General features: G+C 40.7%; 3 protein-coding genes across 4 annotated transcripts in view; 1 reads left to right on the forward strand and 2 right to left on the reverse strand.

Moving 5' to 3' along the window:
* Positions 1–3404: 3404 nt before the first annotated feature.
* On the reverse strand, positions 3405–7438 carry gdf6b (growth differentiation factor 6b). Its single transcript, XM_077548100.1, has 2 exons — positions 7037–7438; positions 3405–5696 (listed from the first exon to the last, which is right to left on the reverse strand). The coding sequence occupies exons 1-2, from the start codon at positions 7323–7325 to the stop codon at positions 4834–4836; spliced, it is 1152 nt and encodes a 383-aa protein (XP_077404226.1). The 5' UTR covers positions 7326–7438; the 3' UTR covers positions 3405–4833.
* Positions 7439–8107: 669 nt separating this feature from the next.
* The window catches only part of LOC144037002 (fibrocystin-L-like), a 43298-nt gene continuing 28902 nt past the window's right edge, over positions 8108–22503 (reverse strand). For both annotated transcript variants that reach the window (XM_077548087.1, XM_077548088.1), the window contains 8 exons: positions 21708–21940; positions 21363–21527; positions 10932–11089; positions 10702–10837; positions 10230–10574; positions 9963–10114; positions 9749–9895; positions 8108–9078 (listed from right to left, as the gene is read on the reverse strand). In XM_077548087.1, the coding sequence (XP_077404213.1) occupies positions 8689–9078; positions 9749–9895; positions 9963–10114; positions 10230–10574; positions 10702–10837; positions 10932–11089; positions 21363–21527; positions 21708–21940 (1726 nt within the window). In that variant the 3' untranslated portion in view covers positions 8108–8688. The remainder of the gene's footprint in view (positions 9079–9748; positions 9896–9962; positions 10115–10229; positions 10575–10701; positions 10838–10931; positions 11090–21362; positions 21528–21707; positions 21941–22503) is intronic.
* nudcd1 (NudC domain containing 1) overlaps positions 11602–22503 on the forward strand; it is a 55682-nt gene continuing 44780 nt past the window's right edge. The window contains exons 1-2 of the mRNA XM_077548093.1: positions 11602–11741; positions 21341–21552. Coding sequence (XP_077404219.1) covers positions 21531–21552 — 22 coding nt within the window. The 5' untranslated portion in view covers positions 11602–11741; positions 21341–21530. The remainder of the gene's footprint in view (positions 11742–21340; positions 21553–22503) is intronic.

Raw genomic sequence — 22503 nt, forward strand, 5'->3', positions numbered from 1 at the left:
CGTGCGTGCGTGCTGCTCGTGGCAGTGGCTTAACCCGCACCGGATTCCCAACATTCCTCATCTGTGTGTGCGCGCAAGTGTGATTGTGTGTGTCGTCTTTCGGCGTTTAAGGTGATTGACGCTATTTGCCGCCATTAGGCCCCGCCGCCTCATTGACCTCTGAACCCTGGCGAGCGGGAAAGACTTAGCGATCACAAAGCAATCGACACCTAAAGGTCAAAGAGGGCCAGCCTTGGGGGGGCGGGGGGGTTACTGGGAGTCTGTGAGCGCATCTGAAGACCACTTTAGAGAAATGCAAGGGTTCTGGGATACCGCCTTGAAGAACACCCCAAAAATGATTGCAAAAAAAAAGAAAGTCTCGGTTAGGAGCCTACGGTGGGCTTTCTACGACTTTGAAACCCTAACCCTTGTTTAAAACCCTAATTTGTTGCGAGTGGGAGAAAACATAACCCCCCCCCCCCCCCACCAAGCCCCCTCAACCCCCCATCAACACTTCCTCGCTGAGCACGTCGGCGTCTCCTTGCATTTCCCGTCCGACCTCATGTGGGCGCCGCGTCACGTTTTGGGTTTCCCTCCAACGGCAAAACGCCTTCAAAGCCAATCAAGACCTTTTTGACTTTTATTGACTGACCCCCACCACCACCCGAGCGCAACCCCCCCCCCCCCCCAAAACCCCCTACCCCACCCCCACTGTTGCTTTTAAAGGGGAAGACAGTCCAGCACAGTGAAGAGGAAGTCTTCGTTATATTAGGACTTTTTCATAAGTTTACTGCACTAATGCCCATTTGAAACCCAAACCCAACCTTTGTTTGAAACCCTACCCAGGCATGAGACCCTAATGTAGCCTCTATAACCCGGTCTTAAAAATGTAACCTGAAACCCGTATCCTTTTTTGAAAGCCTAAACCAGCCTCAGAGCCATCATTTGAAACCCAACCTTGGCTTGAAACCCTACCCTAAAACCCTAACCCTGTTTTGAAACTCTAAATTGAAACCCTAACCAAAGCTTGAAACCCTGTTTTAAAACCCACCTATGACTAGAACCCACCTTTTGAAATGTTAAGTTTTTTTATGAAATCCTAACCCAGTTTTGAAACCCTATCGAGGCTTGAAACCCTACTTTAAAACCTGAACTCTTGTTTGGAACCCTCCCCAGGCATGAAACCATACTTTGAAAGCCTCGCCCTCATTTGAAACCCTCCCCAGGCTTGAATCCCAACTCTGAAACCCTAACCCTAAATTGACACCCCAATCAACTTTAAAACCCTAACTTTAGTTTGAAACCTTAATCCAGGTTTGAAACCCAAATTTGAACCCTTATGTTGCACACCTTGTTTAAAACCCTAATTCAAAACCTGACTCCTAGGCTTGAAACCAAAAATGTTGCTCTTTTTTTTCTGAACCCTGCTCTCCAAATGAAGTTATTATTATTATTATTATTATTATTATTATTATTTTCATCCATTCACTTCGCGTCCGTCGCATCCTAAACGAGTTCCCGGCAGACATTTCTAACCAGCGAGAGAGATTCATCTGTTTTGTGTTTCCGAGCGCAGCCGGATTGTAAAAGCAACACCTTTCGCCAGCGCCGTCACCCTAAACCAACGGCGCTCGGGTCCAAAAATGTCTGATTGTCATCCTGTGAGAGACACGCGCTCTGTTTTTACTTAGTAAACACACGCGCGCGCGCACGCACGCACGCACGCAGAAGTTTCCCTGCGCACGAGGATGGATGTCAAGTGCACTCATGAGAGCCAGCTGTGAGTTACTATTGCAAACATGTGGCCTCCTCCTCATCCTCCTCATCCTCCTCCTCCTCCTCCTCCTCCTCCTCATCCTCCCTATGTGACAGTAAAAGAAGAAAAAAAAAGCTAGTCGAAGGGCTAGCTTATTGTTAAACTGCAACGAGAAACATACAATACAATTAACATTTGGAATATCGTAATATTTTGTTTATTTATTATTTTTATTATTATTATTATTATTATTATTATTATTATTTATTATTTATTTATTATTATTTATTATTGTTATTTTGTTAAATTATTGTTTTTTTAGGCCACATCGCCCACATTTGATAAGAAGACAAATGGAATTAGCATATGCTAACAATTAGCAATCGCGTAAGTTGACAAACGTCTACAATTTGGCACGTATCTAATCACTTGCAGACGATGCTTGAACCAGAAAGAACCGCAAGGGAACGAGAGTGGAGTTGTCTGCTAGCTCCATAAGCTCAATTACGTCCGGTTGGCGACTTCTTCTGCTACTATTTCGACACACGCAAATAACATTAGCCACTAGGTGGTGCACTGACACAACTTACAAACTGAAAATGGTAAACATAACGTTCATGAATAGAAGTAACTTGGCCAGCCAACACACACATTCGTTTTTGCTTTAACTTTCATTGCTAATGTGCTAAGGCGTCCCTCAGGGCTCCATCTTGGAGCCCCTTATTGTTTTGCACCCAAATCCCATCATGGAGTGTGGAGCGTTTGTGCGAGTGAAACTTCCTCCCGCTACGCTTTATTAGGTACACCTGCAGGTTTGAAAATGTTTTTTTTTTTTTTTTATCGTTTCCTCAAAACCGCCGCTCAAATCTTAAAGAGTTTCACCAGGCGAAACTCTTTTAATAGACAAGTGTGAAAATCTAATTTGGCGAGCTTATTCAGTGAGGGGCTTTTTTTTTTTTTTCCCTCAACTCATCTCCTGTCGAGCCCTCTTGCTCATTCCAGACTGAAATTCCTCCTCCCGCCTCGTCTTTGTCCACATGTGCGAGACATTTACGCCGCTTCCGCGCTGATAACCCGCGCGTCTCTTTGTACATCGCTCCATCTCACCGCAAATCTTCCCCCGAAGCGGGAACGCCTCCACGGGGCCACTATAGAGACGTCGCATTCCGCTCTTTTGTCCCCTCCTGTTTTTTTTTTTTTTTTTTTTTTTATATCTCACCTTGTCATTGGGCATTCCATTCCAGCCTTTTCGGGGTTGTTTAGTAGCAGACAATAGGCCACTTGAACTTTGAACCCCGGGTGGAGAAGCCAGCCTTAATCTGATGTCGGGATCCTCCTCCTCCATTGTCCCACTAGAAGACTAAATAGGGGTCACCCGTTGCATCTGTACGCCAATTTGTTTGTCCAGCATTAGCGGGCACGCACACCGTAGGCCACCCAGGCAAGATGGCGCTGGGCCCACTTGCTTGCTGACCCCCTCTTGACCCCCGCAGCGCTTTTTTGACATGAGACAGGAAGAGTTCCGTCCATGCAGACCAGTTTTGAGTACTGTACTGCAGGGCTAAACTCTTGAGATGTCCCTCAGGGCTCCGTCCCGGGGCCCCTTGTTGTTTTCATGAAAGTTGGGATTTCATCCCAAAAAAATGTAAGTAAAACATTGAAACTTGGACATGTTTATATATACTTTAATTAGTACTCTAGGTATGTTGTGTTACATTTTATATGAATATAATTATTTAGTTGAGCAATTTAAAAATATTAAGTGGAAAAAAAAAATCAATAATATACAATATTTGGCAAATATAAAAGAAAAAAAGAAAAAAATGTCTTTAGTCTGAAATGATCATTTTAGCTTACAAAAACATCCAGCATGCGTTTGCAATAACTTACTCATGGAAACATAAATTAGCATCATTTGCGCATCAAATATTTACATGCGGTGCTTTTTAACATCAGTGCTTCTGAAAAGAACAACAAACAACAAACAAAAATTTGAGAACGTGCATTGAAATATTCCCACATTCGCACTCTAGACTACAAATGACGTTCCATTGGCTACAAACCTACAAAATAATAAAATATCTGGAACACATTTTTTCATTGATTAATGCAATTAAAATAAAAATAAAAGCTGGAGTGTATTTTGTGTTTTTTGGCTTCAAACAAACAATACAGCATTAAATGAAGCGTGAAATGTAAGTTGTTGTTGTTGTTTTTTTTAAAGTGCCTTTTGTGTGGCTAAAGGAGTGTAAACAACGTCTTAACTGCTAACCTGCATACGTTTTTTTAAGCTAAGCTACGCTAATTGGAAGAACCTTGAATTTTGTGTAGTTCTAGTTTTTGTGCTGCACTATTTCCCCAAAATAATCCTTGTGAGGGTTTTGTTGAGCTAGCTGGACGTGTCAAACGGCAATATATGCTAACTGCTAACCAGATACGGTCTTATTGCTAAGCTAAGTTGTTTGGTTGAGGACCAGCAACCTCCACCAAGTCACTTTTAGTCGTTTGTTGTTGTTGTTGTTGTTGTTTTTTAGCTGTACTACATAAAATCTCCTTTTCAAAATTACGACGCTAATCCAAATTCGGAATGCGAGGCCTTGGCAGAGGTCTTCATTCTTGTGCCCCGCTTCCCCAAATCATCCATTTAACACTCTTCTTATATTCGGAAGCAATTTGACCCCTTTCAATGTTTAACTACTTGAAATGAATGATTGACGTTTACTTTTGTCTAAATCCGAGTTAGTGCGCACCTCTCCTTTGCCTAGATGGTCAAGATCCCGATTAGACAGCACGATTATTGGACACGGTCACCCAAAGTCAGCTGGGATAGGCTCCAGCACTACATAACCCTCAACGGGATGGGTGGTACTGAAAATGGCGGGATGGATGGATTATTGCACAGGTGTGCCTTTGGCTGGCCACAATAAAAGCCACTTGAAAATGTGCTTTTTTTTTTTGTCGGTTAGGGTTTGGCTCGGTACAGTTGCACATTTTTCGAGTGGCCTGCAAGGAGCATCCGTTATGAGGTCTTAACCATCTCTAAATCCATTTCAGTCCTTTGAGGAGTCAAAGCCGGCGAGGGTCCAGGGTCCAAAGTCCTACCTGCACCCGCACGCCTCCACCACCATGTCCTCGTACTGCTTGTAGACCACGTTGTTGCCCGAGTCGATGTAGAGGATGCTGATGGGGCTGAGCTTGGCCGGAGCGCAGCAGCTGGGCGGCATGTTTCCCGGGTTCATGGAGTTCATCAGGGTCTGGATGATGGCGTGGTTGGTGGGCTCCAGGTGCGAGCGCAGCGGGAAGTCGCACGCGCCCTCGCAGTGGAACGCCTCGTAGTCCAGCGGGGCGATGATCCAGTCGTCCCAGCCCATCTCGCGGAAGTTGACCCGGAGCGTTTTTTTACCGCACCTGGACCTGGACTTCCTGCCGTGACGTTTCCCGTGGCGGCTCCCGGGCGCCGCCGTGCGCCTGCTGCGGCCGGGTTTGAACCCCCGGCCTCGGGCTGGAAGCTCCCGCCTCTCGGCGAAAAGCGTCTGCCTCCGCTTGGATCTGGTGAAGACCACCAGGATGGCCTTCTTCTGCCGGGGCCTTGTGTGCCGGCGCAGGCCCAGCCGGGTCAGGTCCAGCTCCCTGTCGGAGTTGTCCGACGTGGCCGTGAGCTCCAGGCAGAATTGCTTCCCGACGCGCTCGCCCCGCTGCGTCCATTCCTTGAACGGCTCCCACACGTCCAGGACCTCCCATCTGGGCCTGGACCATTCGTGCAGCTCCAGGGTTTTGGAGTCCAGCGGGCGCCGGTCCCGGCACGAGAGCAGATGAAGCTCCACCGACTCGGAAAGGCCAGCGTTGCCGGACAATTTAGTGTAGAGCCTCAGCTCGGCTCCCAGGACCTCAGCTTTTTCCGACAGGGTGGACACGTCGAAGACGTAACGTTGCCTCTTGAGAGGAGAAAGCGGGAGCTCGTCTGAGGAAAGATCAAAAAAGCATCCGTGTGAGTTAGCGTGAATATTATACAGAACCTGGAAAAAAAAGGGACAAAAATCCACATCAATTATACCTCACCTACTCATTAAATAAATAAATAAATAAATAAATACTTTGTGTGTAGTGCCTTGTCAACAGTCCACAAATCTTAAAAGGAAAGTCCACATAAAAAAATGCACCAACGACAACATAACAAAACACACAAAAACAGACAAAACAATTGTCTGCAAAAGAAAAACAACGGAAAACAAAAGCGAACAAAAAAAATACATGCAATACAGTTTTTTTTTTTTTTTTTTTTTTTTTTTTAGATTGGATATGCAAATTATTGTTTATAAGCCACAAACAATAAAAAACACAAAAATAAAATTCTGAATAAATGGTCCACTAAAAAAAACAACACTTCACATGAAATATGTCATTTGTGAGATTGTACCTTGTTCAACGTCCACAAAACAAACACAAAAATCTATTGAAAAACATGCTAAAAATAAGAACAATTAATTGCCCCCCCCCCCCCACAAAAGCTATGTAGATGTAACAAAACAAACAAAACACAAATATTATGTAGATAGTACCAAACAAACACACAAGTGATTTATTGTGCACATACTGTACCTCATCCGCTGTCTACAAAAAAAAAAAGTCTGCCCAACACCCAAAAAAGGACAACATTTTGTTTTTATTTGTGATAAGATCGTGCACACAAGTTGTCCATAAACCACACTAAGGAAACTTACACTAAACATCGACACACAGACAAATCTCCCAATTTTAACGTCCACTAAATAACAAAAAAAAAACGGAACACCCGCAAAGAGAGAAAACTAAATGTCCTGCAACATAAGAAACCCACAAAACCACAAGAAGCAATAAACAACACAAATCCCCCCCCCCCCCACAAAAAAACTCGTCACAATAGTGACAAATAACTACAAATCAACAAAATTAACCAAAACTGTAAACACAAAATATATTGTTTTTATAAAACAAAATAATTGTCCAAAAGACAAAACAAAATAAAAACAAAACAAATTGTCCACCAAAAAGACCAAGAAAAACAAAACCACCACAACAAAAATACAAAATTAACAAGCACAAGCAGAAATAAATAAATACAATGTTAACTGTAAACAAAACGAAATAACACTAAAATCACAAAAAAAAATAAAAAATTGCCCCCCCCAAAATAAATAAATAAACACACACAAAAACAAGAGCACGCAAACAAAACTGCTTGCAAAACAACAGCAACAAAAAAACGTCACATATATAAAAAGACACACAAAAACAACTCTATGTAAGTTGTAAGAAATGTACCTTGTCCGCGGTCCACAAAACTGCCGATGGTGTTGGCCGCCTTGGAGGACCTGAAGAAGCTGGCGTTGAGTCCCAACTTCTCGGCCGTGGAGAAGGTCTTGTAGATGGACATCATGTAGTCGTGGGGCTCCGCGCGGACCTCCGCCAAGGAGCGGGACGCCTCCGCCGCCTTCGCCGCCTGCTTGACCGCCTTGGCCGGCTGCGGCGAGAGGCCGAGGGGCCGGCCGGGGGGCACCCGCCAGGCGAACACCAGAGCCCCGCACAGAGCGGCCACGAGAGAGACATCCATGGGGGCCCTGGAGGAGGGGGGCCCGCACACACACACACACACACACACGCACGCACAGGCGTCCACGCAAAGTGCGCACGGTGCGTGAACGCAGGCAAAGTTTAAGTGTTGCCCCCCCCCCCCCCCTCCCACATAATGAAGGCTGTAACTGTTTTTGTGGGAGTCCCATGCAGTCACCCCTCCCCTGGCGAGGGAGCAGACAAGATGCCTCTTTTTTTTCTTTTCTTTTCACTGATTGTGACTTTTTAAGCTCATTGTACTCCGGCTGCCTGGGAGTCTGCGTTGCCACGGAGCTATGCTGCCCCCCAGTGGAGCGAAAAAGAAGGCAGGCAAAACGCCAAAGGAGTTCAGGACCATGGACAGAGTACTGTTATTGTTTTTTGGGGACATTCGCACTTATAAAAAAAAAAAATCACCGTCTTTAATGCTATTTGACTTTTGGTGAGAGGTGGGGCACACCCTCGACTGGTCGCCAGTCAATCATAGGGCAGATACAGACAAGAAAAACATTCACGCAGAGTCACAGCCAATGTTGGGGCGGATCCCGCTTCTCTTACTAAACGTTAGCTTATCTTAATTGAAGACTGCAAATTGTACGTAGATGTGAATGTGGATGCTTGTCTACGGAATATGTTGATGGATCCCCACTTCTCTCACCAAAAGTCAGAAGGGATAGACTCCACCTTGCTCAGGAACCGAAATGTTTCATTCAATTCGCTGGCGACGGGTCATTTAATATCTTTTTTCCCCAAGTCACCAATTCATGAATTGACACACAAGAATGAATGTTAAGCATCATAGCTTTTATTATTAATCAGACATTTGCCATTTCTGGAGAATTTGCGTGTGAATGCTGAAATTCTGAATGAAAAAAAATATGGAGGCATGTGGAATTATAAAATATATAGATTGATGTTAAAATTATGCGAATGGGCAATTTTTTTGTGTAACGTGGACATTTTGGGGATGTTGAAAATCGATACCTATGGTGAATGTGCTGAATGTTTTGAATTTCATGGGAACCATGTGAGTCCCATTGCGAATCAATGTGGAATTTTTGGTTGAGAATATTAAATTATGGGAAAATTCGGAATGTTTGGAATGACAAAAATGATAGCCCGTAAAGCCCGATTTTTTGAAATTGTTGAAATTGGAATGATGCGAATGGAATGAATTATGTGGAAGTAGATGCGTATCAAAATAATGCTCTCAGCATTCACAACATGCACAAGCAAGAAAGGAAAAAAAATCACATTCTGAGTATATAAACCCAAATTATCATCATTATTATGATTCATTATTCAGAAAATAGATGGCTTAACCTGGCACGTTTTTGTCCCAGGTGGCGACTCAACAGCGCCCCCTAACAAAGGGGCAAGTCGTCGGTGCAGCAGGCAAACGTGTAGATGACGCTCACCAGGCACAAACTCCCGGGCACGAGGGCACCGCCTGCGCCGAACACGCTGTCGTCGGGCGTGGCAGCCTGCGTGACGCTGACCAAAGGCGTCGGGGTGGGCGCCGGAATCTCCTGGACGCTGAATTCCTGTGAGCGGGCGCTCACAAGCTCCTTCAAGGTGAAAACAATGGTGAGGTTGTCGCCGCCGTTGCCCACCGACAGGTCGCTGAAGTTGGCCCAGCAGGAGTGGAACGGGATGGTGGCGTTGCCTTCAAGACCTCCCACACTGGCATTGGTGGAATCTTTCAGGCTGGCCGTCACCGTCATGGTGGTCACGCCCACCGACACGCAATCTCCCTGGAGGTCAAATTGAAGATTAGCAAAATGTAAAAGTGGTTAACGGGCTCCCTCTAGTGGTATGTGAAAGAACTGCTTAAATACAGTTCGGTTGTGTTTAAAAAAGGGTATTGCAGAATTTTCTTTAGAGGGAATGTACATTTTTTGGTGTTAGAATAAATGTACGTAAGTTATCCCATATTTACTCTTATAGTATTGCAAAGCATGTATTCAGTGGTAAAACCTTGTAAATTGAAGTTATCTGTGAAGAGAGCAGAGCCCCCCTGAGAAGGAGGAACAGGAACTGTACCCTTATCACAAGATAGCGGCTGGAACATTTTGCGGCTGAACTGTTGAACTTTGACTCTTAAAACTTTCAGTGCCAATTTTCTAAAGAAAGACACGTCTGTATTATTATCTGCGCAATGACTTTTCACATGCTGCTGTGTGCACCCCCAACCTTTAGAGCAGCAACGGCTGTGTTAACTAGGAACCACCCAAAAAGAAATAAAAATAGAGGGCTCGGCAGAGTGTGTTTCAGAGCGGTAGGAGGTTGTAACTGCACATCTCTGTCTGTTCTCCTCGCGAGCAAAAATAATCTAAGCCCTCTTCCTTGTCTGTTGTTTATTAAATGTTCTAGGTTGACTGAACCTGACAATTGGGAGGATTGTAAATCAGTGTCCAAGCTCACCTGCTGGTCTACAGCCATGAGACTCGGCTGCTGCGTCAACGGCCCCACATATGTTCCCGCGACAGGCTCTCGCACCACCAGCAGCTTCTCCACGCTGGACACGCGGCTCACCTTCGTTTCCTCCCTCGTCGGCTCCTTGGAGGCCTCCTGCACGGCGGAGACAAGGTATGAATTGCCTTCCTGTTATTTGTCACTCCAGGTCATTCCGTCTTACTTCATTCCAGCGGGGGTCCGAAGTCGGAGGCGGCGGCGCCACCATTCCCACCGACGATACGTTGAAGCCGATGGACTGGCTGAGGTTGCCCGAGACGGCCGCCTGACCCAAATTGTCGGCGATGTTCTGCAATAGCTTGAAGTCCTCCTCGTCTAGGATAATTTTTTTAAAAAAAAAGAAGAAGATTTTAAAGATTTAAAGACCAAATGTTGCTTGATGTGTGGGGGAAAAAAACATGGTATTCAAACCCAGAACCTCAAATCTCACCATCAGTGGTGTTGGAGACCTGCTGGACCGGCGGTTTCTTAATCTCCACCTCCACCGTCAGACCCGTGGACCTCTTCCGCCGCCTGGAGTCCTCCCGGATGATCTTGGTGATCCGGATCATGTTGGTCGGGACCTTGAAGAAGGCGGCCAGGTTGCGGACCAGGTTGTCACCGAAGAACTGGTCCTCGGTCATGGCGGGCAGGTCGAAGGAGACAAAGAGCAAGGGTGACATCCGGATCTCAACGGCCTCTGATCCTCTCAGAAGGACCTTTGACATCTTGAAGTCCTGATCAAAGAAGTTGGAGCCATGCGGCGTGGAAACGTTGAGCTCCGGGACATATTCGCCTGCAGGCAAAACATGGGACACTTCAGGGGACAAAAAGGAGTCCAAGTCTGCTAGCTTAATGCTAACACATAATAGGATGACAGGCTAGCTAAAGTAGAAACAATATCGCTGTAGTCATAAACGTACCGTCAAAGGTGGGCTCTTTGAGGACGTAGTCGGTGTCGCCGTCATTCCACTCGGCGTTGGTGGGCGCCACCAGCTGGTTGCCGACATAAACGTCCATCCGCTGCGGCCTGGAGTAGAAGACGGACACCAGCACGTGCTGCAGGCAACAAACAAAGCCATCAACAACCATCGACTAACTTATTACATCAAACACACAAAAACCCCAAAAACAGAACAGGATGCACTCTGACCTCGTCCTCGTCAGCGTTGAGCATCATGAGGCGCAGCCTCTTCGGACTGGTGCTCGTGAAGAACACGTCCACGGCACGTCCCGTGGCGACGATGCTGTGGAAGAGGGACACTCGCTTCTGACATGTGTAACCTGAACACCAGCCGTGATCCTGGGGGCCTTGACACACACGCACACACACACACAACTTTTACAATGGGGAACATCTGCAAGGATTCATGTGAATCAAGTGCTTGGAGAAAAGTGTGGAGAATAAAAAGCACAATAACATATGTGGGAATGCTTAACTAAAGCAAAAATGAAAGTAAGTGGGGGAACTATAATTTCATTTAACGAGAGGCTGAATTTGATGAGGTAATTCCAAGTGCAGCCACATCCTGATTTTGTATCTAGTAACGGTAGCTATAACTATGATTAAAAACAATAAGTGTAACTAGTAACCTACTAGAACAACTGAACTATTTTTGTGGTTAATCGAATCCTATTTAAATAACAAGAGGTTGAATTTTATTTGTATTCTGAACACTGCATCCCTTTTTTTGTTTTTATAAATTATAAATTATATTTATTTTTTGTTAACAGGTTCTAAATATTAACGTTCATTATTATTATTATATTTGGATGCGTATACTGAATATTAAGAATAGAGTAAGGTCATAACCTCCCACAAATAGCGCGCAATGCATTCTGGGTGCTTGTCCATTATGGTTAGCACTTAGCAGTGACTGTCTGAGCCCGCAGTCTAAGTTTTTACGGCGCTGTGGAATCAAGTGTCCAGTGCTATAGTGATTGTTTCCGTCTCTGAACCACAGTGAGTAAACTAAATAATTATTTTTGTCGTTTTATATTGTACTTATTTGTGGCGCCGCCGTGTTTATTTGCCATTTCTGTGACTTGTTGCGCTTCGGCGCCGATTTGATTTGACAGCTCCCAGCGCAACTCTTTGAAGTTTCCGCCCCCGTACCAAGTAATCATGTGTTTTAAACAAAACGTGTGAATATTAATGTGTTATTTTCGGCGTTTTAAGTATAATGTAGAAAAATATACTCGAGAATTGTGCGTTTATTGACATGTACTTATTTGGCATGTCCAATCTTCCGTAAAAGGTTATGTACAAACATTTCATGCGTCGCCATCTTGCAACGTCCACAGCTAGAGTGACCACTAATATTACCTTGGAAGATTAACTTTACTGAATGCATGATTTAAAAGTAACTAAGTTATATAACGATTTACTTTATTATTTACAACATTCAAATGACATGGACAACCTTACTTAACATAAAAATTGACAACAGTGTTGCCAATTGGCAATTCCAAACTACGTCACAAGCCAAAATGGTGGTCAATTCGGTGAAAGAAATCACACTGCTCATTGAAAAGCACTGGACTTGGAATTGTTGTTATTTGATTTGTGAATATTATTTTGATTTAAAAAATTGATGAGATGTCGTTTGACTACTATAACAATCCGTTTGTTTTCACAGTATAAAGGAAGTATTTGCCGCCAGTAAAAAAAAAAAAAAAAACGTGTTTTTTTTTTTAAGTGTCACAGTCCCGTTTCCGCATCTTTGTGTGTGTGTGTGTGTGTGTGTGTGTGTGTGTGTGTGTGTGTGTGTGTGTGTGTGTGTGTGTGTGTGTGTGTGTGTGTGTGTGTGTGTGTGTTTGCCTTTGTGTATTATGAGGACATTTCACCTGAATACATGCCGTGCTGCAAGGACATTTTGAATTATGAGGACACAGCCCATGTCCTCATAATTATTTCAATGCAGAAGTGCTTCTAGGGCTGTAGAAGGCTTAAATCCAAAGTTTTAGCCAATGTCCTTGTAAAGCATAATTACGTGAATTTGTGTATTTTTGTGTATTTGATGGCGCCCCCTGTAGGAAGGTCCTTGTAATGCACCACTTCATGAATAATTCACACCAGTGTATATTTCACAGCATTTGATTGGCTGACCATCACCTGTCCCCACAATTACGCACGTCTCCATAATTCAGTTTTTTCTCAAAATGCTGTGTATTGTGAATGTTTGTCTGTAGACACAGAACCTTTTTTTTTTTTTTTTTTTGCAGCCACCAATTCCTAAGTAAATAATTAAATAATGAAATACCCTATGATATTTAATTATATATTTCAGTATTTAATTCTTTCAGTGGTTGTTTATTTAAAAATGTACAATGGTTAACAGCAGAGACAGAGAAACTGTCAGTGCCGTACATTAATTCATCATTTAACATCCCACCCTGCCTTTACAGTATAACATCTTTCTGTACACCAGTGGCCAAATGTTTTGAGAATGACATTGATTTTCTAAGAATCTGCAGTGCTGACTTATTATTGTTTTTTTATGATGGCAATTTGCATGTACATGTACTCCAGAATGTTATAGTGATTAGATGAATTGCAAAGTCCCTATTTGCCATGAAAATTAAAGTAATTTCCTTTAGTGACCTTACAAACTTTAAGTGAAGAAGGCTTCAGGGCACCCAAGAAAATCCAGCAAAAGCCAGGACTATCTCCCAAAGTTGATTCAGCTGCGGGGATAAGGACATCACCACCAGTGTAGAGCTTGCTCAGGAATGGCAGTAAGCAGGTATGAGTCCATCTACACCCATGGTGAGGGAGTAAGACTTTTGGAGGATGGCCTGGTGTGACCAGTGAAAAAGGGATTCCATAAACACAGACCAAAATAAGGAAAAAAGAGTTAAAGTTATTTTCTCTGATTAACCCCCTTTCCAACTGTTTGGGGCATCCGGAAAAATGCTTGTCTGGAGAAGAAAAGGTGAGCGCTACCATCAGTCCTGCTTCATGCCAACAGTAAAGCATCATGTGACCATTCATTTGCAGGGTTGCTTCTAAGCCAAGTTACTGGGCTCGCTCACAATTTTGCCAAAAAACACATGCATCCATTACTAAAGTATAGTACCAAAACATCCTCGGACAGCAACTGTGTGACAGCAGCAAGGTTATTTTATTTACTAAAGCAAAAAAACATTTTTGTTAATGAAAAAAATAATAATAACTTTTTAAAAAAACAAACTGAAATCACATTAAACGATTACAAAATTATCTATAATTCTAGCAATAATATCCTTTGTTTTCGTCTGTGGTAATTAATTTAGTATATGAGCCTTTCGGGTTAATTTTAAATGTGATCTATTTTTTTTTTAATTGACACTGTAAATCATAGAACAATAGCCACTCTTATCAACAAAGTTCATAATCCAACACTGAACCAATTTGTTGATTTAAATGTGATTTATTATATTGCCCGGAGTACGGAAGTGACGTCATCTAGCAGCCCCGATAGAGAACCGCCCCCGGCTCTAATTACTTCACGAGAGGTGATGGCAGTGTAGCTGTGCTAATGAGGTAGGTTTGAAGCTCGAATTTTTCCTCCAGAAACTTGTTTATTTTAATGTTGGTCGCTTGTGTACATTGCTGAAAATGATTTATAATGCAAGTCCAGTGTAAGTGCAGCTAAGCTAACGTTAGCATACCTAACCATCTGTTGATTATGATGGTTGCAGCTAATTATTTAGAATTGCTACGCTTTTGTTAGCAACGGTTAGCTCAGTTAGCATAGCAGAGCTAACCGTCTGTTGTGTAAGATAAATGCTAATTGAAATTTTTAAGAGGAAAGCAATAACAGGCTGGTTTGATAGGCTGGTTTGTGATGTGAAAATATACAATGGTTTAGTATTACCAGTACAGTATAAATGAAGTATTGGTAAATTGCTGCATTTGTGTTTACTTAAATTTGTTCTTTAAATAGAAATATTTCAGTAAAGTCTGTAAAGTGTTCATTACATTTAATTTATGCAAATATTTAGCAGAGCTGTGCTATCCACTGTATTTTATTTTCGTTGGCACATTTACTGCACACTGCACAGGATATTATGGTCCACAGAAAGTCAACTTCAAAACATCTGCACCAAGTTACCTATCAAACTGATTGAAACTCATTTTTTTTCTATAGCTTTAGATCATTATCTTCAGTGAGATATGTCAGTCATGAGGCCACAGAGGGCAAAAGTTAAACCCAAAGAAGAGGTAGCATATTTTTCATCCTTAGGTAAAGACAGGGATGGCTTCACCATGAAATATATTAATTCATTCAAAGGTGAGTATTGGTAAAAGATTCTTTAGTATGGGCCTAGTTTTCATTACTGTTATAATGAAATATTTCTGTTGTATCCCTTTTTCTTTGTAAGGTCGAGGAGTGTTCAGTTCCTGCTCCTTTCAGAAGGGAGTCTTTCCTACTGAATATCGAGGAGAAGTTATAAGCAAACAGGAACGTGAAAACAGGCTGAGAGTGTATCATGATGCCCAGAAGGTTTTCATGTTTGAATTTCACTACAATGGAAAAACACTATGGTATGTTTATATGGTGTGTTGTCACACTTAATTTTTTTTTTTTTTGGGGGGGGGGTAATCGTGCAAGGTTTGACAAAACATAAAAGATTAATTATAACTCAAAAGCAAAAGTACATTCTTTTCTCAATATAATTTTTTTTGTTTTTATTTCATTTTTTTTACAATATTGTGACTTATTTTTTTATTTTACTTTTACAGTTATCGTGAGTATCGCTAACTTCACAATATCATGTTGATTATCATATCGTGATTGCTTATCATGACATTTGGATATTGTTTCATACATGTGACATACTAGAATTACTGGTCGCACATTCATGATTACATGAAATTACAGTATAGCAGTCTAGTCTTAGTAAGAATTTAATTGTATTGGTATTTTTCTATTCATCTACCCCAGGTTTCCACTGAAGCACAACCTGATGAAGACACCGCTATCACAGACTGCGCCAAAGTTGACCAGGTGACTAGATTTCTTTTTGAATGTTGTTGAAATCAGTTTTCAGAAGCAAGACATTAGTGGAGGGTGGAGATACTAGGGCTGCACAATATGTGGAAAATATCTTGGCGCACGAATGGCTCATGCAATATGTGCATTGCAAAGACGTGCAACAAATGGATATTGGATTGTTTGTATACTTTAGTCTGAGGCTAAGCGATATGGCCAAAAAAATTAAATAAAAAGTCTTTTAAACCAACCATCCAGCATTCTGCCACCACTTGTGCAAAATTACAACTCACAATAACATCTGGATGTAACAGAACATTATAACAGTTTTTAATAATCCAGAAGACAAAATACATTTCACGATTTAGCAAATTTTCAACGATTCAATTTGAATTTAATTTATTCAATTAATTTGATTTATTGCCAGGCCCTACTTGAGTCTGATTTTGACCAATCAGAGACAACCTTAATTGCGCATCGCCATACAAGAGAATTGTATCGAGGAGCATTACTAACAAAAAAAACCTTATTTGGATAAAACTAGATCAAAATGAGCATGATTATTTTTCCGCACGTACGTGTATTTCTTTAATTAGATTATGAAGATATATATATTCGGTCCATGTTTAATGTCACAATAATCTCCATCACTGTATAAAACACCCATGTCGCATGTTTTGTCAATACTGTGCAGCCCTCGCAAGATACACAGTCCTCACAATGTCGTAGTTGTGAATAACTGACACTCTGAGGACAGTGTATTTATACACTGTGAGTTTAAAATACGTTTTGAGGGCTTGCAGTTACACATACAGTCCTCACAATTCATACTCTGGTCAGGTATGGACACTCTGAGGACTGTGTATTTTCTTATTTTTGTGTCATTGTGAAAAATAGACGTCACCAATTTACACAAACCTGTAGTGCAGACAGATTTATTTATTTATTTTTGTAATGGCAAATAAAATGAGTTTGCATTCACATTACTTTAACCTATTCATTAATCTGTATGTACTGTAACTGTGTAAATGCACAGGTACAGTCGTGTTACTAAGAATTTAATTTTATATGTATTTTTCTCTTTGTGTACCAGGTTTCAACTGACGCACAACCTGAAGACATAGCTGTCACAGACCAAGTTGACCAGGTGACTAGATTTCTTTTTGAATGTTGATGTTGAAATACGTTTTTCAGAAGCAAGACGTTGCACAATATATACAAAAAAGATCTTGTCGCACGAATGGCTCATGCAATATGTCTGTTGCAAAGACATGCAACAAATGAATATTGTATTGTATACTTTAGTCTGACTTTGACCAATCAGAGACTACCTTAATTGCGCATCACCATACAAGAGAACCGTATCGAGGGGCATTACTAAAAAAAACAAACTTATATGTATAAGACTAGATCACAATAAGCATGATTATTTTTCCGCATTAACGTGTATTTCTTTCTTTGGATTATAAAGATCTCTCTATCTTTATCTTTATGTCTATATATCTATCTATATCTATATATTGTCTCTCTATCTATATATATATATATGTATATTTGTGTATATATATATATATATACTGTATGTATACTGTATATATATATATATATATATATACTGTATATATAGAGTATGTATGTATTCAGTATATGTATAGATCTTTTTTTTTAGGTCCGTGTTAAATGTTTAATCTCCATCAGAGTATAAAACACCCATGTCGCATGTCAATACTGTGTAGCCCTCGCAGATACACAGTCCTCACAATGTCGTAGTTGTGAATAACTGACACTCTGAGGACAGTGTATTTATACACTGCGAATGTAAAATAAGTTTTCAGGGGTTTGGAGTTACAGATACAGTCCTCACAATTCATACTCTGGTCAGGTATGGACACTCTGAGGACTGTGTATTTTCTATTAATTGTTTCATTGTGAAAAATAGACGTCACCAATTTACACAAACCACTAGTGCTGACGGATTATTTATTTTTGTAATGGCAAATAAAATGTGTTTGCATTCACAATACTTTAACCTATTCATTGTTCTTTATGTACTGTAACTGTGTAAATGCACAGGTACAGTCGTGTTACTAAGAATTTAATTTTATATGTATTTTTCTCTTTGTGTACCAGGTTTCAACTGACGCACAACCTGAAGACATAGCTGTCACAGACCAAGTTGACCAGGTGACTAGATTTGTTTTTGAATGTTGATGTTGAAATACATTTTTCAGAAGCAAGACGTTGGCACAATATATAAAAAAATATCTTGTCGCACGAATGGCTCATGCAATATTTGTATTGCAAAGACATGCAACAAATGAATATTGTATTGTATACTTTAGTCTGACTTTGACCAATCAGAGACTACCTGAATTGCGCATCGCCATACGAGAGAACCGTATCGAGGGGCATTACTAACAAAAAATAACTTAATAGGATAAGATTAGATCACAATGAGCATGCTTATTTTTCCGCATTAACATGCATTTCTTTCTTTGGATTATAAAGATCTCTTTATCTTTATCTCTATCTTTATTTTCTATATCTATCTGTCTCGCTCTGTCCATCTCGCTATGTCTGTCTGTCCGTCTCGCTATGTATACAGTATATATATCTATATGTATGTGTATATATATGTATATAGATAGATCCTTTTTTTTTAGGTATGTGTTAAATGCTTAAATAATCTCCATCATTGTATAAAACACCCATGTCGCATGTTTTGTCAATACTGAGCAGCCCTCGCAGATACATAGTCCTCACAATGTCGTAGTTGTGAATAACTGACACACTGAGGACATTGTATTTATACACTGTGAGTGTAAAATAAGTTTTCAGGGCTTGGAGTTACACATACAGTCCTCACAATTCATACTCTGGTCAGGTATGGATTCTCTGAGGACTGTGTATTTTCTTGTTTTTGTTTCATTGTGAAAAATAGACGTCACCAATTTACACAAACCTGTAGTGCAGAAGGATTTATTTATTTATTTTTGTAATGGCAAATAAAATGAGTTTGCATTCACAATACTTTAACCTATTCATTGTTCTGTATGTACTGTAACTGTGTACATGCACAGGTACAGTCTTGTGTATTACTAAGAATTGAATTTTATATGTATTTTTTTCTTCATGTGTACCAGGTTTGAACTGACGCACAACCTGAAGATATAGCTGAAGACGTAGCTGTCACAGACAAAGTTGACCAGGTGACGAGATTTCTTTTTGAATATTGATGTTGAAATCAGTTTTCAGAAGCAAGACGTTAGGAGTGAAGAGTGTAGAGTAGATGCTAGGGCTAAACTATATAACTAACAAATATAATCACAACAATTGTTTATGCAATGTGTATTGCCAAGACGTTAAAAATACTGTATCCAACAATACGCTTGTATGGGACTAAAATTTCTACAAGTCAACATTAAAAATATCTCAAATTGAAGATTTGTTGGCAGTTTGGTGATTTAGATTATGCACTGTAGTTATCTTTTTTTCCCATTAATTTATTTATGGTGGATTTTAGAGGTGAACTCGCTATAATTTTTTTATTTTTTTTTAAACAGAAGTGTAAACATCAGGTAGTTTATTCACTTGTATCAAGCTTGGATAAATGTGCTTTATGTTTTGGACCTTTCGCTGCACTAGAATGGACTTGCATGATGGGTATTTTATCTTGTGTGTTATTTGTATCTGCAATGGATCTTTGTTTCACGCAACCAGGATTAATAGTGCAGGCATTTTCATTGAATGAATATAATTTAGTCAAGAGGATAAATTATGACCCATGTTTATACCGCTGTCTTTAGTTGCAAGCAGCTAAATGTTGAGCAATTGTCTCAATCTTAACGACTGTCTGACTCAGTAAAATAGAAAACGTCTACTGTAACTGAAGGACTGTATCACACAAGACCCGTTTTAGGGGCAATGCCATAGATTAAGCATATTAACTATCCCTCTTGTTAAATGCTTCATCTCATCTTTCGAATAAATGTGGTGACTAGATTTATAATAATCTTTAGTATATGCACAAACTTTAGGTTCTAAATGCTTTTCTAGTTTGCTCCAGCATCTGGCACATATCCCGTTGATTGCAAAAAAAAATAAAAAATGCAAAACTGCTTGATGATGAAGACCACCTATCTTTGGTAAATGAACTTTAGCACATTAGCCCATCAATGGCGGGAGCTACTTCTGCCGCGAGCGCTCGACACTTGTCTCAAGCTTCTACTTCGAGTGTAACATCACTAAGTAACAGCGAAGTAAAGCTAGTAAATATTTATGACCACCCGCCAAAAGGAACTTTAACCCGCATCCGGCAGGTGTCAATTTTAGAGCCGCTGTATATATGCACATGTATGTGTGCGTCTACTGTATATATGGATATCATTGCTGTCCTGTGAAAAACACGTTTCCATTTTTAGGTCGCGGGCTGCTCTCCGGTAGCGATCCTTCTTGGCGGCACGGCTTGTATCACGGTGCGCTTTATAGTCTGGAAAATATGGTGGAAGTGTTTTTCACAGGACAGCGACAATATGTATATGTATGTCTGTATGTATGTAATAATTGTTTTTGTTTAAAAAATTAGGTTGCTGATGTATCCAGTTCAAGTGAGGATTCATCAGCAGAGGAAGATGTTCCAGATTCTCACAGTACTTTGGACACTTCCTACATTGAACCTGTTTCAGAAATTCTGAAATCCGAAGGTATTCCAGTAATGAGCTATTAGAAAACTGCTCATCTTTAAGATGAGAGGTAGTCATGTTTTAAAGAATAAAATGTTCAATGTTCACTGACTCTTGCATCTGGTTTCATGTCTAACTTATCCATTACAAAGATGTGCTTGACCTAGATAACCTGTTCACATAAGAAGCATTGTTTTATTAACATACCAGTTTCAGTCTGTCCTAAAGTTGTAACATGGTGCTCAAGGATCAGGTATGACTTTGCATTTCACAGTATTGTTATGCACAACAATGCGACCTTATATCAGGTAAGTCATTACACATCAATGTCATTTCAGTTTGTGTAACGCCAGAATGCCAGAACTTTCAAGTCACTTCAGTGACATGGTTGCTGTGTGTTGTGTAAACTTTGTCCTTGTAATGTGAGTTGGTCCTCATAATTACCATTTTTGCCATGGGCGTGGCTTATTTAGCTCATTATCTATGTCCTCATAATTACTGTTTTTTCAGGTTTTTCTTTTTTTTGTGCGTTGAGTTTTTTCAAGTTTTGAAGTGAAATTTCCCTGGACGACCCCAAAAAAAAATTTGGGGTGCAAGTCCCATCTCTCTGGCATTAGCGGAAAGGGGTGTCCCCGTAATACACAATTAAACAGGTTTGGAAAAAATGTCCTCATAATACACAGAGGCAAACCTGCGTGTGTGTGTGTGTGTGTGTGTGTGTGTGTGTGTGTGTGTGTGTGTGTGTGTGTTGGGGAGATTCACCGTCAGAAGCCCATTTCCGAAAATATTACATTTTTTTAATTGAGTTGTACTGTGTGTCACGTTGAACTGATTTATTTTGTCTGTCTTATTTTTCTATTCGGTCACAAAACCCTGTCATTTTTATGTCCAATATGATTCAGGTAAACATCGTGGCGCTTGCACCGTTGATGAGATCGACGTAGCCTTCGCTCAGCACCGCCACCGGGCTGAGACGTCGGGTCTCCGTGTCGCTGTCCAGACTTTCGATGACGAGCATCCTGTAGTTGAGCGCGTAACATTCGTACGCCTGCCAGGCGCTCACGTACGTGCAGTTGGATCGGATCACGCCTGATGACAAAGAAGACGCCGAAAAGTAAGTCAGGAAGTCTGCTCATCGACAAATGTACAAATGTAAATCATTTTCTCATTTAGTTTACAAACCTCATATCATTTACAAATATTTACACATTTTATTTAATTGAATTCATTCCAAATTAAATTACATTTATTCGGTGCTCGCTGGTTTACCTTTATTCGGGGCGATCTGTTCCACGGGGATGCGGGAGCCGTTAAGGTGGGTCAGCATGACCTTGGGGATGCGGTAGTCGCCCAGCCCCCTCCTGGGGTCCCCGTTCCACTCGAACTCAGACTGCGGCACCACGCAGCCTGCCGCCAACAGGAAGGAACCGTCCCGGTCACACAGCAAAGTCTTCTTCTTGGCGTCGCAATCCATATCCACGCAGTCGGCCGGGTTCACTTTGCTGACACACATGCACACATAACATTAAAAATGAAAAAGCCTCCAGAAATTCCATTCCTACGAGGGTGTATTAGAGCCACGTATATATATAATATTTTTTCGGGGTGGTGGTCTAAATATTCTGAGAAAAAAAACGCAGATACTTAACAAAAATACACGTAGCGTACTACTCGGATGTTTGTGCCAATACTTTTCGGTCGGGTTTTTTCAAATAAGGAGATGATAATTGCTTTAGCAGAAATTAACCATATGATGTTTGAAGCATTGCGCTTTGCGAAGGTCCACACCCTGAGGATCAAAAGCTTTTAAGTTTATTTGTAAAATGTATATTTACTTGTACATTTATGTTTCTAGAATTATTATTTACACATTCATATATATATATATATATATATATATATATATATATATATATATATATATATATATATATATATATATATATATATATATATATATATATATATATATATATATATATATATATATATATATATATATATATATATATATATATTTTTTTTTTGTACAAGTAGTTAAGTTGATTAGTGTTAGTCATCTGAT

Source organism: Vanacampus margaritifer, chromosome 17 (assembly GCF_051991255.1).
Source record: "Vanacampus margaritifer isolate UIUO_Vmar chromosome 17, RoL_Vmar_1.0, whole genome shotgun sequence".
In the NCBI taxonomy this organism is placed as follows: Eukaryota; Metazoa; Chordata; class Actinopteri; order Syngnathiformes; family Syngnathidae; genus Vanacampus; species Vanacampus margaritifer.